Raw genomic sequence first — 16726 nt, 5'->3', positions numbered from 1 at the left:
GACGAAGAGTACATCAAGTCTATCTTAGGCTGCATTGACGAAAATATTCATTCTTGCAAAACCAAAATAAACTTTATTGCATCAACTCCAGTGTCGTGGCAACAGCAGAAGTAGCCAGCAAACCTCCTGAATGCACATAATTATGGACGATCAGCTTTCTTTACTTTCATACAAGATCGACTCAATTCAGGAAGTAGTGGATTATATTAGTCACTGCAGCCAATGAAGTTAATGACTTCCACAAGTCAAGACAAGTGAAAGTGTCCCACAAATCTGGACAGACAGTCATTGTCAGAGCCGATCGCCAAATTTTCCCCAGATTACTCGTACTGAGTCAACAATGGAAAGTGATTTTGAGGACAGTCCACTTCTATTCTCTTGGACTTATTTCCTACTTACTGCCTAATTGTGATGTTACAATTGTAAAGACAAACAAAGCAAGCATCTGCATAATATTGGGTCAAAATGTCCTGAATCACTCATTAAAACTGTTCATGACTGATGCTGTAATCATTTATGGTGTGGCTCTAACTCAGAATGTCTGGCAACCGACAAGTTACATTCAGTCAGCTGGCTTTGGAGTTTTGTCTGAACTGCATAGGATATACAAACAATATCACTGTACACAGGTAGATATTGATTTTGACACATATCCAGTCATTGGCATCAAAGGAATGGGAAAGATGAACCAAGGCCCCCCAATATCTCAGGGTATTCTCAACTGACCAGAAGATACCCCAGAAATGGAGTCAATTTCTCGGTGATAGTGCCAACAAAGAAGAATTCTGTTAGTTCTTCTTCCTTGTGGAGTGATTATTTGGACCACAGTGTCGATATTAATATCGACATGATACATGGACCACACTGTCACCTAATGTCTCATTCAGGAGTGACCATTGTGGAAGAGTTGGCCCACTGTGAACAATAGGAAGCTGGCACTCGAGTTTCCTTGCATTTTATACACGCGGTAACATTCAGTCCATCCATCGAGGATATTGATAATGAGTCCAGACACAAAGATGTTGCAGTTATCTTTCTCTCAAATATACACATGATCCGAGCTGCTGACATGATACATCTCCAAACTGTCCTCAAGAAGACTGTCAGAACAGTCGACCTGAATGTAATTTGATGTTCACTTGGTGACTGCACGAGATGCTCCCTCATAGGAGTACATGCTTTAACCAGGTGCGACTCCGTCAGCTGCTTCAATGGTAAAGGAAAAGTTTGACCATGCCGGCTTGTGGCCGCCTCGCCAGAATACCTACAGTCATTTTTTTGTCTGGGTGTAGATTCCAACCTGTCCAACGAGTTATTCACATGGCCGGAAAGATTCATATGCGAGTTGTATGGAAGCACAGTGACAAATATCAATGGTGTTCGACAGAGGACATTCTGTTTGAAGACTGCCGAGGACCACAGCATGCCGTCTACCAAGGACTCTTTGTGACAGCATTGTCTTCGTGCAAATTAGTAGACAGGCATCCACGTTTGAGCCCTGAATCTGACAATTGATGCTCCTTATCCAAATGGTCAAGATTGGACTGTTGAATCCACCTCCATCTCTGTTGTGTGGCTGACTCAGGATCCGGACATGATATGCATCCTCACATTTTGTCCGAGTCATGACCCGCCAAAATGATTCTTGATGTAAAGGTGAATTATACATTGACTAGATTTGGGGTTGTTTCCATCTGGCTTTCATGAATGCACTCTGTGAGCTAGTATCTGCTTTGTTCATTTGGGATTATGTATTTACCTTTAATATGGCTTCTTCTGTGTCTGCCTGTTCGCTGTGCTTGAATAATGTTTGATTTCTCATTATTTATATTCATCAGAACGTTTCATGACACCTCTGATTATATATGAGGCCCTGCGAGGACGACTAATGAAAGCGACATTTTTTTAATGATATTATGATGATAGGCTCGGATGATAGGGGAAGGGTTGTTTCAGTGCTATATGGCATTAATTCCAAAATGGCCGATGTGGCCATTACATCACTCCTTGCGGCGCCTCATATGTATGTATGTATATATATATATATATATATATATATATATATATATATATATATATATATATATATATATATATATATATATATATATATATATATATATATATATATATATATATATACACACATACATATCTATCTTCTTCTTCTCCTTTTGGCTGCTCCCGTTAGGGGTCGCCCCAGCGGATCATCCATTATGATCCACATACTGATTTTGGCATAGGTTTTACACCGGATGCCCTTCGTGGCGCAACCCTGGTCGCCTCTTACAACACAGGGATAAGGATTGGGTTTCGCCATGATTCCGGGCAGCCCTACACCCTCTCATAGCGCGGCCCAGCACAGAGCTCCCATCCTCAAGCGATCCTCCAACCCAAGCCACCGAGTAGCCAGATTACAGGTACACGCCACTACCCCCGGTTATATACTGTCTATATATATATATATATATATATATATATATATATATATATATATATATGTAGGGTAAGAATACTGATTCTGGCTCACTTTTCCCCATGTAAATGAATGGGGGATTTTCAGCGATTTATATTTTTTTTCCCTAAAAATAAACCCCCCTTTTTATCCCAAGGTATATTTATTTGTCTCCCCTTTTAACTTGGAGGTTGAACCTCATTGAATTGAACACCTGGGGGTTGAACAGCTCACTCATTGAACCTATAAAGATTTGTTCATTCTCAAATTCCTTCAATAGTTTAATTTTCTTTGCACAATAATCCCCATCTAAAATATTGACAAACAAAACATTTGAATCTTTATATTTTTTAAGATACCCCTTTTGTGCCATTACGAAATGATTAACTTCTCTTAATGCTCTTGTTTGACCACCTCCTGAGCCACAGGTTATTTTTTGTTAAGCCCCGCCCACTTTTATTTAAGCCCCGCCCACTTTTGTTAAGCCCCGCCCACTTTCCACAAGGTATTCAATAAGCCCCGCCCACTTTTCTTTAAGCCCCGCCCACTTTTGCTAAGCTCCGCCCACTTTTCATAAGGTATTTTTTCTAAGCCACGCCCACTTTTCCTAGACCCCGCCCACTTTTGCTAAGCTCCGCCCACTTTTCATAAGGTATTTTTTCTAAGCCACGCCCACTTTTGCTAAGCTCCGCCCACTTTTCATAAGGTATTTTTTCTAAGCCACGCCCACTTTTCCTAAGCTCCGCCTACTTTTGCTAAGCCCCGCCCACTCTTACATCATTTTCAGTTCATCTCTGACTCACAAAGAAATCACTAGAAAATTACAGGATGTTATGGTTTTGAAAAATTTCCCAATGAAGGCTTGCCTAGGCTTGCCCAGGGAATTTCCAAAGGAAACCACACCCACCAGTCTTTCTCTATAAAAGCTTCAAACCCAGGCTCCATTTTAAACATTTGTTCTTGCTGGCAATGGTGTTCTGTGTGCTTATCTCGAACTGTCTGTCTTCTATGGAACTAAACCTTCAAGTTGATGAACTGGATTCAAACCTCTTATCTATTGAGGTAACATTTTTTATTTTCCTATTTTCAAACTTTGATTGAAGCATACTCATTTAATAATTAAATAACTTAATTAATACATTATTATTTTCTCTCACAGGAAATTGTGTCTGAAATACGAAATGAAAATACTGCTTTTGCTACAACTTGGGGGGAAATTGTTGGCTTGGTTGAAGACCTTGAGTGGGATGACTTTGGTGTTCCTTGGAACTCTCTGTCTTCTATGGAACTAAACCTTCAAGTTGATGAACTGGATTCAAACCTCTTATCTATTGAGGTAAGATTTTTTATTTTCCTATTTTCAAACTTTGATTGAAGCATACTCATTTAATAATTAAATAACTTAATTAATACATTATTATTTTCTCTCACAGGAAATTGTGTCTGAAATACGAAATGAAAATACTGCTTTTGCTACAACTTGGGGCGAAATTGTTGGCTTGGTTGAAGACCTTATGAGCGACCAAGACCCACAGAACGAGTTCGTCCTTGATGACCCAACCAAAGAGTTATACCTTGGAGACCAGCAAAATCCTGAAAAAGAGTTTTACAGCAATAGTACTCATTGTGAGTTATCAAGACAATACCCACTGAACAAGTTATACCTTGATGAGCCAGAATACAAGTTTTACCTTGGAGACTCACAAATTTTGAAAAATCAGTAAATGAGTTCTGCCTTGATGGTTTAAATAACTACCTTGGAGACTCAGGAAAAGGGTTCTGCCAAGATGGTTCTAAATATGGGGCCTACCTTGGAGACTCACAAATTTTGAAAAAATCAGTAAATGAGTTCTGCCTTGATGGTTTAAATAACTACCTTGGAGACTCAGGAAAAGGGTTCTGCCAAGATGGTTCTAAATATGGGGCCTACCTTGGAGACTCACAAATTTTGAAAAAATCAGTAAATGAGTTCTGCCTTGATGGTTTAAATAACTACCTTGGAGACTCAGGAAAAGGGTTCTGCCAAGATGGTTCTAAATATGGGGCCTACCTTGGAGACTCACAAATTTTGAAAAAATCAGTAAATGAGTTCTGCCTTGATGGTTTAAATAACTACCTTGGAGACTCAGGAAAAGGGTTCTGCCAAGATGGTTCTAAATATGGGGCCTACCTTGGAGACTCACAAATTTTGAAAAATCAGTAAATGAGTTCTGCCTTGATGGTTTAAATAACTACCTTGGAGACTCAGGAAAAGGGTTCTGCCAAGATGGTTCTAAATATGGGGCCTACCTTGGAGACTCACAAATTTTGAAAAAATCAGTAAATGAGTTCTGCCTTGATGGTTTAAATAACTACCTTGGAGACTCAGGAAAAGGGTTCTGCCAAGATGGTTCTAAATATGGGGCCTACCTTGGAGACTCACAAATTTTGAAAAAATCAGTAAATGAGTTCTGCCTTGATGGTTTAAATAACTACCTTGGAGACTCAGGAAAAGGGTTCTGCCAAGATGGTTCTAAATATGGGGCCTTCCTTGGAGACTCACAAATTTTGAAAAAATCAGTAAATGAGTTATCCTTAAGAGACTTTGTAAGTTGGTTTTACTTTGAATACTTGAAATGTGGGTTCTGGATTGATAACTCACAATGTGATACATATCTTGGAAACTCAACGGGAATGTGGTTATACCTTGAAGACTTGGAAAGTTGGGTTTATGTTGGACACTTGAAACTTTTTTTGGGGCTTTTATTTATTTATTTATTTATTTATTATTATTATTTTATTTATTTATATTTTGGAGACTTTTGGAGTTGCTATCACTCTTTGGGTTCTAAACCTATCGATGTAGTTCTTTGTCGGATGGTGCTTGATGGGAGCAAGATCAAGAAAGTTCTGGGAAGAAAGTGCAGGCTTACTCCCCCTTTCTACATCATCAAACCTGAAAGCCTTAAAAGACAGAATTGGAAGAAGAAAAAAAAAACGTAAAAATATATATATATATATATAGGTGGAAATCTCATTTTGAAAAAGACATTGTGTTGGGCGAGGATTGAGTTGGGGTTGAGATTTTGAATGTGAGGGTTGGGGTTGAGATTTTGAATGTGAGGGTTGGGACACACACACACACATACACATCAACAAACAAAAGTTAAGCCTTGACTATTCAGTTGAGGATTCTGTGTTTGGGGTTCACAGATGTAAGAACGTCCACCCCTTGACACACATTATATACTGTTATACACCTCGGACTTGGCCCTCGAGTGTCCACAACGGTGTATAGTAGGAGGGAGTGAAGCGCCAACCTATTGCTCCCATTGCACACACACATACACATCAACAAACAAAAGTTAAGCCTTGACTATTCAGTTGAGGATTCTGTGTTTGGGGTTCACAGATCTAAGAACGTCCCCCTTGACACACATTATATACTGTTATACACCTCGGACTTGACCCTCGAGTGTCCACAAAGGTGTATTATCTGCTTAGTTTTGTCTTTTGTAATTCCTGTGAAAAAAATGTATTGATTCAATGATAACCCAAGAAAGTGTAAGAAACTTGGATGAAAAGAATTTGTTTAAATCATGTTTTGGTAAAAGATATATTCATCCTACAGTCGAATGTGTCCTAGAATACTATAAAACAAAGGGTTTAGAAAAAACTGCCCAGGTCTGTCATGCAAATGTAGAATTGACCGACCAGATTGTTAAAGTAAATAATGAAACATGTACTCTCTACTCAATATTTGATATAGAGACCATGAAAATATCTTGGATTTTCTTTGCCTCACTCTCAATAATCTTTTTGATAATAATCATCATTTTGATATATCTAGTTAAAATAAGGAAGAACCCAACATTTGTTTTATAGATGCTCTAATTCAAACAAAGCAAAGACAACATAACATAATGTTATACCCTGGATAATTAAATCTCCCAATCGCCTCATTAACTCAAAACTTCTTAACAAAGTCAGGAGAAATAGTGTATACCAAAGAGTAAAAAGTGTGAACCAACAAATGGACAACATTTCAGATTAATTTTTTTTCTTATCTATCCAAACTCTTGTGATTTATTTTTCCCATTCATTTGAAATAATCTAGATGAACACCTACTCAATGAAAAAGAAATATTCTAATCAATGTACAGAAAGAAAGAATCCATATGAACACCTACTCAATGTACAGAAAGAAAAGAATCCATATGAACACCTACTCAATGAAAAAGAAATATTCTAATCAATGAACTGTTAATATATTCTAATTGAACATCTACTCAATGAACTGTTAATATATTATAATTGAACACCTACTCAATGAACTGTTAATATATTCTAATTGAACATCTACTCAATGAACTGTTAATATTCTAATTGAACACCTACTCAATGAACTGTTAATATATTCCAATTGAACACCTAGTTAATGAACAGAAAGAAAGAATCTATATGAACATCTAGTCTATGAAAAGAAAGAAATAATCTACTCAATGAACAGAAAGAAAGAATTCCAATTGAACACCTACTTAATGAACAGAAAGAAAAGAATCCATATGAACACCTACTCAATGAAAAGAAAGAAATAATCCATATGAACACCTACTCAATGAACAGCTAAAAATCAAGATGAACACCTACTCATCTACTCGATGAAAAAAAGAAATAATCTAATCAATGAACTGTTAATATTCTAATTGAACACCTACTCAATGAACTGTTAATATATTCCAATTGAACACCTACTCATCTAATCAATGAACTGTTAATATATTCTAATTGAACACCTACTCATCTAATCAATGAACTGTTAATATATTCCAATTGAACACCTACTCATCTAATCAATGAACTGTTAATATATTCTAATTGAACACCTACTCATCTAATCAATGAACTGTTAATATATTCTAATTGAACACCTACTCATCTACTCGATGAAAAAAAGAAATAATCTAATCAATGAACTGTTAATATTCTAATTGAACACCTAGTTAATGAACAGAAAGAAAAGAATCAAGATGAACACCTAGTTAATGAACAGCTAAAAATCTAGATGAACATCTACTCAATGAAAAAGATATATTCTAATCAATGAACTGTTAATATATTCTAATTGAACACCTACTCAATGAAAAAGAAAGAAAGAATCACAATTGAACATCTACTTATCTAATCAATGAACTGTTAATATATTCTAATTGAACACCTACTCAATGAACTGTTAATATATTCTAATTGAACACCTACCCATCAAGTCAATGAAAAAGAAAGAAAAGAATCCATATGAACACCTACCCAATGAAAAAGAAATATTCTAATCAATGTACAGAAAGAAAGAATCACAATTGAACACCGAGTTAATGAACTGTTAATATTCTAATTGAACACCTACCCATCAAGTCAATGAAAAAGAAAGAAAAGAATCAAGATGAACACCAAGTTAATGTACAGAAAGAAAAGAATCAAGATGAACACCTACTCAATGAACAGCTAAAAATCAAGATGAACACCTAATCAATGAACTGTTAATATTCTAATTGAACACCTAGTTAATGAACAGAAAGAAAAGAATCAAGATGAACACCTAGTTAATGTACAGAAAGAAATATTCTAATCAATGAACTGTTAATATATTCTAATTGAACACCTACTCAATGAACTGTTAATATTCTAATTGAACACCGACTCAATGAACTGTTAATATATTCTAATTGAACACCTACTCATCTACTCGATGAAAAAAGAAATAATCTAATCAATGAACTGTTAATATATTCTAATTGAACACCTACTCAATGAACAGAAAGAAAAGAATCAAGATGAACACCTACTCAATGAACAGCTAAAAATCTAGATGAACACCTAGTTAATGAACAGCTAAAAATCAAGATGAACACCTACTCAATGAAAAGAAAGAAAAGAATCAAGATGAACACCTACTAATCAAGTCAATGAAAAAGAAAAAAAAGAATCAAGATGAACACCTACTTATCTAATCAATGAAAAGAAAGAAAGAATCCTAATTGAACACCTAGTTAATGAACTGTTAATATTCTAATTGAACACCAAGTCAATGTACAGAAAGAATCCATATGAACACCTACTCATTGAAAAAGAAATATTCTAATCAATGTACAGAAAGAAAGAATCCTAATTGAACATCTACTCATCTACTCGATGAAAAAAGAAATAATCTAATCAATGAACTGTTAATATATTCTAATTGAACACCTACTCATCTAATCAATGAACTGTTAATATATTCTAATTGAACACCTACTCATCTACTCGATGAAAAAAAATAAATAATCTAATCAATGAACTGTTAATATTCTAATTGAACACCTAGTTACTGAACAGAAAGAAAAGAATCAAGATGAACACCTAGTTAATGAACAGCTAAAAATCAAGTCAATGAAAAAGAAAGAAAAGAATCCATATGGACACCTACCCAATGAAAAAGAAATAATCTAATCAATAAACTAGAAAGAAAAGAATCAAGATGAACACCTAGTTAATGAACAGCTAAAAATCAAGATGAACACCTACCCAATGAAAAAGAAATAATCTAATCAATAAACTGTTAATATTCTAATTGAACACCTACTCAATGAACAGAAAGAAAGAATCCTATTTGAACACCTACTTATCTAATCAATGAACTGTTAATATATTCTAATTGAACACCTACTCAATGAAAATAAAGAAATATTCTAATTGAACACCTACTCAATGAAAAAGAAAGAAAGAATCCCAATTGAACACCTAGTTAATGAACAGTTAAAAATCAAGTCAATGAAAAAGAAAGAAAAGAATCAAGATGAACACCTAGTTAATGAACAGCTAAAAATCAAGATGAACACCTAGTTAATGAACAGCTAAAAATCAAGATGAACACCTAGTTAATGTACAGCTAAAAATCAAGTCAATGAAAAAGAAAGAAAAGAATCAAGATGAACACCTAGTTAATGAACAGAAAGAAAGAATCCATATGAACACCTAGTTAATGAAAAAGAAATATTCTAATTGAACACCTACTCAATGAACAGCTAAAAATCTAGATGAACACCTACTCAATGAACAGCTAAAAATCAAGTCAATGAAAAAGAAAGAAAAGAATCAAGATGAACACCTACTCAATGAAAAGAAAGAAAAGAATCAAGATGAACACCTAGTTAATGAACAGCTAAAAATCAAGATGAACACCTACTCAATGAACAGCTAAAAATCAAGTCAATGAAAAAGAAAGAAAAGAATCAAGATGAACACCTAGTTAATGAACAGCTAAAAATCAAGATGAACACCTACTCAATGAACAGCTAAAAATCAAGTCAATGAAAAAGAAAGAAAAGAATCAAGATGAACACCTAGTTAATGAACAGCTAAAAATCAAGATGAACACCAAGTCAATGAACAGAAAGAAAGAATCCATATGAACACCTAGTTAATGAACAGCTAAAAATCAAGATGAACACCTACTCAATGAAAAGAAAGAACCCAATGAATACCTTTCTTTTCCCTCATATCTATTTACTTTTTCTTGTTAAAAAAGCTTTTTTTCCTAAATAATTCACGTTTTTATCAAGAAAATATAAGCTAAAAATAAAAAGTGAATTCACCAATTTTTTGGTTTTAATTAAAAAAAAAACATCATACAAAAAAAAAAATTAGGCCAATTGTATAACCCGAAAATAATCCCAAAGTTCTAAAAAAAAAAAAAAAATTTATATTTTTTTTTTAGAACTTTGGGATTATTTTCGGGTTATACAATTGGCCTAATTTTTTTTTGTATGATGTTTTTTTTTTAATTAAAACCAAAAAATTGGTGAATTCACTTTTTATTTTTAGCTTATATTTTCTTGATAAAAACGTGAATTATTTAGGAAAAAAAGCTTTTTTAACAAGAAAAAGTAAATAGATATGAGGGAAAAGAAAGGTATTCATTGGGTTCTTTCTTTTCATTGAGTAGGTGTTCATCTTGATTTTTAGCTGTTCATTGAGTAGGTGTTCATCTTGATTCTTTTCTTTCTGTTCATTGAGTAGGTGTTCAATTAGAATATATTAACAGTTCATTGATTAGATTATTTCTTTTTTCATCGAGTAGATGAGTAGGTGTTCAATTAGAATATATTAACAGTTCATTGAGTAGGTGTTCAATTAGAATATTAACAGTTCATTGAGTAGGTGTTCAATTAGAATATATTAACAGTTCATTGATTAGAATATTTCTTTCTGTACATTAACTAGGTGTTCATCTTGATTCTTTTCTTTCTGTTCATTAACTAGGTGTTCAATTAGAATATTAACAGTTCATTGATTAGGTGTTCATCTTGATTTTTAGCTGTTCATTGAGTAGGTGTTCATCTTGATTCTTTTCTTTCTGTACATTAACTTGGTGTTCATCTTGATTCTTTTCTTTCTTTTTCATTGACTTGATGGGTAGGTGTTCAATTAGAATATTAACAGTTCATTAACTCGGTGTTCAATTGTGATTCTTTCTTTCTGTACATTGATTAGAATATTTCTTTTTCATTGGGTAGGTGTTCATATGGATTCTTTTCTTTCTTTTTCATTGACTTGATGGGTAGGTGTTCAATTAGAATATATTAACAGTTCATTGAGTAGGTGTTCAATTAGAATATATTAACAGTTCATTGATTAGATAAGTAGATGTTCAATTGTGATTCTTTCTTTCTTTTTCATTGAGTAGGTGTTCAATTAGAATATATTAACAGTTCATTGATTAGAATATATCTTTTTCATTGAGTAGATGTTCATCTAGATTTTTAGCTGTTCATTAACTAGGTGTTCATCTTGATTCTTTTCTTTCTGTTCATTAACTAGGTGTTCAATTAGAATATTAACAGTTCATTGATTAGATTATTTCTTTTTTTCATCGAGTAGATGAGTAGGTGTTCAATTAGAATATATTAACAGTTCATTGATTAGATGAGTAGGTGTTCAATTAGAATATATTAACAGTTCATTGATTAGATGAGTAGGTGTTCAATTAGAATATATTAACAGTTCATTGATTAGATGAGTAGGTGTTCAATTGGAATATATTAACAGTTCATTGATTAGATGAGTAGGTGTTCAATTAGAATATATTAACAGTTCATTGATTAGATGAGTAGGTGTTCAATTGGAATATATTAACAGTTCATTGAGTAGGTGTTCAATTAGAATATTAACAGTTCATTGATTAGATTATTTCTTTTTTTCATCGAGTAGATGAGTAGGTGTTCATCTTGATTTTTAGCTGTTCATTGAGTAGGTGTTCATATGGATTATTTCTTTCTTTTCATTGAGTAGGTGTTCATATGGATTCTTTTCTTTCTGTTCATTAAGTAGGTGTTCAATTGGAATTCTTTCTTTCTGTTCATTGAGTAGATTATTTCTTTCTTTTCATAGACTAGATGTTCATATAGATTCTTTCTTTCTGTTCATTAACTAGGTGTTCAATTGGAATATATTAACAGTTCATTGAGTAGGTGTTCAATTAGAATATTAACAGTTCATTGAGTAGATGTTCAATTTGAATATATTAACAGTTCATTGAGTAGGTGTTCAATTATAATATATTAACAGTTCATTGAGTAGATGTTCAATTAGAATATATTAACAGTTCATTGATTAGAATATTTCTTTTTCATTGAGTAGGTGTTCATATGGATTCTTTTCTTTCTGTACATTGAGTAGGTGTTCATATGGATTCTTTCTTTCTGTACATTGACTAGGTGTTCATATGGATTCTTTCTTTTTTCATTGAGTAGGTGTTCATCTAGATTATTTCAAATGAATGGGAAAAATAAATCACAAGAGTTTGGATAGATAAGAAAAAAATTAATCTGAAATGTTGTCCATTTGTTGGTTCACACTTTTTACTCTTTGGTATACACTATTTCTCCTGACTTTGTTAAGAAGTTTTGAGTTAATGAGGCGATTGGGAGATTTAATTATCCAGGGTATAACATTATGTTATGTTGTCTTTGCTTTGTTTGAATTAGAGCATCTATAAAACAAATGTTGGGTTCTTCCTTATTTTAACTAGATATATCAAAATGATGATTATTATCAAAAAGATTATTGAGAGTGAGGCAAAGAAAATCCAAGATATTTTCATGGTCTCTATATCAAATATTGAGTAGAGAGTACATGTTTCATTATTTACTTTAACAATCTGGTCGGTCAATTCTACATTTGCATGACAGACCTGGGCAGTTTTTCTAAACCCTTTGTTTTATAGTATTCTAGGACACATTCGACTGTAGGATGAATATATCTTTTACCAAAACATGATTTAAACAAATTCTTTTCATCCAAGTTTCTTACACTTTCTTGGGTTATCATTGAATCAATACATTTTTTTCACAGGAATTACAAAAGACAAAACTAAGCAGATAATACACCTTTGTGGACACTCGAGGGTCAAGTCTGAGGTGTATAACAGTATATAATGTGTGTCAAGGGGGACGTTCTTAGATCTGTGAACCCCAAACACAGAATCCTCAACTGAATAGTCAAGGCTTAACTTTTGTTTGTTGATGTGTATGTGTGTGTGCAATGGGAGCAATAGGTTGGCGCTTCACTCCCTCCTACTATACACCGTTGTGGACACTCGAGGGCCAAGTCCGAGGTGTATAACAGTATATAATGTGTGTCAAGGGGTGGACGTTCTTACATCTGTGAACCCCAAACACAGAATCCTCAACTGAATAGTCAAGGCTTAACTTTTGTTTGTTGATGTGTATGTGTGTGTGTGTGTCCCAACCCTCACATTCAAAATCTCAACCCCAACCCTCACATTCAAAATCTCAACCCCAACTCAATCCTCGCCCAACACAATGTCTTTTTCAAAATGAGATTTCCACCTATATATATATATATATTTTTACGTTTTTTTTTTTCTTCTTCCAATTCTGTCTTTTAAGGCTTTCAGGTTTGATGATGTAGAAAGGGGAGTAAGCCTGCACTTTCTTCCCAGAACTTTCTTGATCTTGCTCCCATCAAGCACCATCCGACAAAGAACTACATCGATAGGTTTAGAACCCAAAGAGTGATAGCAACTCCAAAAGTCTCCAAAATATAAATAAATAAAATAATAATAATAAATAAATAAATAAATAAATAAAAGCCCCAAAAAAAGTTTCAAGTGTCCAACATAAACCCAACTTTCCAAGTCTTCAAGGTATAACCACATTCCCGTTGAGTTTCCAAGATATGTATCACATTGTGAGTTATCAATCCAGAACCCACATTTCAAGTATTCAAAGTAAAACCAACTTACAAAGTCTCTTAAGGATAACTCATTTACTGATTTTTTCAAAATTTGTGAGTCTCCAAGGTAGGCCCCATATTTAGAACCATCTTGGCAGAACCCTTTTCCTGAGTCTCCAAGGTAGTTATTTAAACCATCAAGGCAGAACTCATTTACTGATTTTTTCAAAATTTGTGAGTCTCCAAGGTAGGCCCCATATTTAGAACCATCTTGGCAGAACCCTTTTCCTGAGTCTCCAAGGTAGTTATTTAAACCATCAAGGCAGAACTCATTTACTGATTTTTTCAAAATTTGTGAGTCTCCAAGGTAGGCCCCATATTTAGAACCATCTTGGCAGAACCCTTTTCCTGAGTCTCCAAGGTAGTTATTTAAACCATCAAGGCAGAACTCATTTACTGATTTTTTCAAAATTTGTGAGTCTCCAAGGTAAAACTTGTATTCTGGCTCATCAAGGTATAACTTGTTCAGTGGGTATTGTCTTGATAACTCACAATGAGTACTATTGCTGTAAAACTCTTTTTCAGGATTTTGCTGGTCTCCAAGGTATAACTCTTTGGTTGGGTCATCAAGGACGAACTCGTTCTGTGGGTCTTGGTCGCTCATAAGGTCTTCAACCAAGCCAACAATTTCGCCCCAAGTTGTAGCAAAAGCAGTATTTTCATTTCGTATTTCAGACACAATTTCCTGTGAGAGAAAATAATAATGTATTAATTAAGTTATTTAATTATTAAATGAGTATGCTTCAATCAAAGTTTGAAAATAGGAAAATAAAAAATCTTACCTCAATAGATAAGAGGTTTGAATCCAGTTCATCAACTTGAAGGTTTAGTTCCATAGAAGACAGAGAGTTCCAAGGAACACCAAAGTCATCCCACTCAAGGTCTTCAACCAAGCCAACAATTTCCCCCCAAGTTGTAGCAAAAGCAGTATTTTCATTTCGTATTTCAGACACAATTTCCTGTGAGAGAAAATAATAATGTATTAATTAAGTTATTTAATTATTAAATGAGTATGCTTCAATCAAAGTTTGAAAATAGGAAAATAAAAAATGTTACCTCAATAGATAAGAGGTTTGAATCCAGTTCATCAACTTGAAGGTTTAGTTCCATAGAAGACAGACAGTTCGAGATAAGCACACAGAACACCATTGCCAGCAAGAACAAATGTTTAAAATGGAGCCTGGGTTTGAAGCTTTTATAGAGAAAGACTGGTGGGTGTGGTTTCCTTTGGAAATTCCCTGGGCAAGCCTAGGCAAGCCTTCATTGGGAAATTTTTCAAAACCATAACATCCTGTAATTTTCTAGTGATTTCTTTGTGAGTCAGAGATGAACTGAAAATGATGTAAGAGTGGGCGGGGCTTAGCAAAAGTAGGCGGAGCTTAGGAAAAGTGGGCGTGGCTTAGAAAAAATACCTTATGAAAAGTGGGCGGAGCTTAGCAAAAGTGGGCGTGGCTTAGAAAAAAATACCTTATGAAAAGTGGGCGGAGCTTAGCAAAAGTGGGCGGGGTCTAGGAAAAGTGGGCGTGGCTTAGAAAAAATACCTTATGAAAAGTGGGCGGAGCTTAGCAAAAGTGGGCGGGGCTTAAAGAAAAGTGGGCGGGGCTTATTGAATACCTTGTGGAAAGTGGGCGGGGCTTAACAAAAGTGGGCGGGGCTTAAATAAAAGTGGGCGGGGCTTAACAAAAATAACCTGTGGCTCAGGAGGTGGTCAAACAAGAGCATTAAGAGAAGTTAATCATTTCGTAATGGCACAAAAGGGGTATCTTAAAAAATATAAAGATTCAAATGTTTTGTTTGTCAATATTTTAGATGGGGATTATTGTGCAAAGAAAATTAAACTATTGAAGGAATTTGAGAATGAACAAATCTTTATAGGTTCAATGAGTGAGCTGTTCAACCCCCAGGTGTTCAATTCAATGAGGTTCAACCTCCAAGTTAAAAGGGGAGACAAATAAATATACCTTGGGATAAAAAGGGGGTTTATTTTTAGGGAAAAAAAATATAAATCGCTGAAAATCCCCCATTCATTTACATGGGGAAAAGTGAGCCAGAATCAGTATTCTTACCCTACATATATATATATATATATATATATATATATATATATATATATATATATATATATATATATATATATATATATATATATATATATATATATATATATATATATATATATATATATATATATCCGGGCGTAGTGGGGTGCGCCTGTAATCCGGCGACTCGGAGGCTTGGGTTGGAGGATCGCTTGAGGACGTGGGCTCTGCACTCGGCAGGGTGTAAAGCAGCCCGGAATCATGGCGAAACCCAAATCCTGATCCCTGTGTCGTAAGAGGCGACCAGGGTTGCATCAGGAAGGGCATCCCGCGTAAAACCTGTGCCAAATCAGTATGCGGATCATAACAGATGATCCGCTGTGGCGACCCCTAACGGGAGCAGCCGAAAGATGAACAACAACATATATATATATATATATATATATATATATATATATATATATATATATATATATATATATATATATATATATGTATAGATACATATGTGTGTGTGTGTGTGTCTGTGTGTGTGTGTGTGTGTGTGTGTGTGTGTGTGTATATATATACAGGTGGCCTGCATAAGACAGACAGACAGACAGACACACAACCACAACGAATATAGTGGTCACTTTCTGACTCGTGAACCAATATATATATATATATATATATATATATATATATATATATATATATATATATATATATATATATATATATATATGTATAGATACATATGTGTGTGTGTGTGTCTGTGTCTGTGTCTGTGTCTGTGTCTGTGTCTGTGTGTGTGTGTGTGTGTGTGTGTGTGTGTGTGTGTGTGTGTGTGTGTGTGTGTGTGTGTGTGTGTGTGTGTATATATATACAGGTGGCCTGCATAAGACAGACAGACAGACAGACACACAACCACAACGAATATAGTGGTCACTTTCTGACTCGTGAACCAATATATATATATATA

The 16726-nt window shown here is 34.3% G+C and overlaps 1 protein-coding gene and 1 long non-coding RNA gene across 3 annotated transcripts; one reads left to right on the top strand and one right to left on the bottom strand.

The window, feature by feature from the left end:
* The first annotated feature begins 2507 nt into the window (after positions 1 to 2507).
* Positions 2508 to 4636, top strand: LOC147035864 (uncharacterized). Of its 2 annotated transcripts, none has more exons than XR_015049641.1 (3): positions 2508 to 3033; positions 3108 to 3791; positions 3889 to 4636. It is a non-coding gene; the product is annotated as an uncharacterized LOC147035864 (long non-coding RNA). The 2 variants fall into 2 exon arrangements; XR_015049640.1 differs by having other exon boundaries at positions 2508 to 3517; positions 3615 to 3791.
* Positions 4637 to 6183: 1547 nt separating this feature from the next.
* On the bottom strand, positions 6184 to 15782 carry LOC147035863 (uncharacterized). The gene is made up of 4 exons (XM_085869756.1): positions 14783 to 15782; positions 14509 to 14685; positions 13585 to 14411; positions 6184 to 6280 (listed from the first exon to the last, which is right to left on the bottom strand). Exons 1-4 carry the CDS (start codon positions 14873 to 14875, stop codon positions 6184 to 6186), a joined length of 1194 nt encoding a protein of 397 aa, XP_085725882.1. The 5' UTR covers positions 14876 to 15782.
* Positions 15783 to 16726: the final 944 nt, after the last annotated feature.

This window comes from Eptatretus burgeri, chromosome 1, assembly GCF_056783735.1.
Source record: "Eptatretus burgeri isolate ZD-2024b chromosome 1, Ebu_testis_v1, whole genome shotgun sequence".
Taxonomy (NCBI): domain Eukaryota; kingdom Metazoa; phylum Chordata; class Myxini; order Myxiniformes; family Myxinidae; genus Eptatretus; species Eptatretus burgeri.
The sequence above is the reverse complement of the archived record's forward strand: the minus strand, read 5'-3'. Positions and strand labels throughout refer to the sequence as shown.

Bases quoted from the DNA above. Each gene is read 5' to 3' on its own strand.
- LOC147035863 (XM_085869756.1), bottom strand. From the start codon at position 14,875: ATGGTGTTCTGTGTGCTTATCTCGAACTGTCTGTCTTCTATGGAACTA. The intron at 14,686-14,782 runs GTAACATTTTTT...TTTCTCTCACAG, and splicing joins CAAACCTCTTATCTATTGAG to GAAATTGTGTCTGAAATACG. The intron at 6,281-13,584 runs GCTTTTATTTAT...TATTTTAACTAG, and splicing joins CACTTGAAACTTTTTTTGGG to ATATATCAAAATGATGATTA.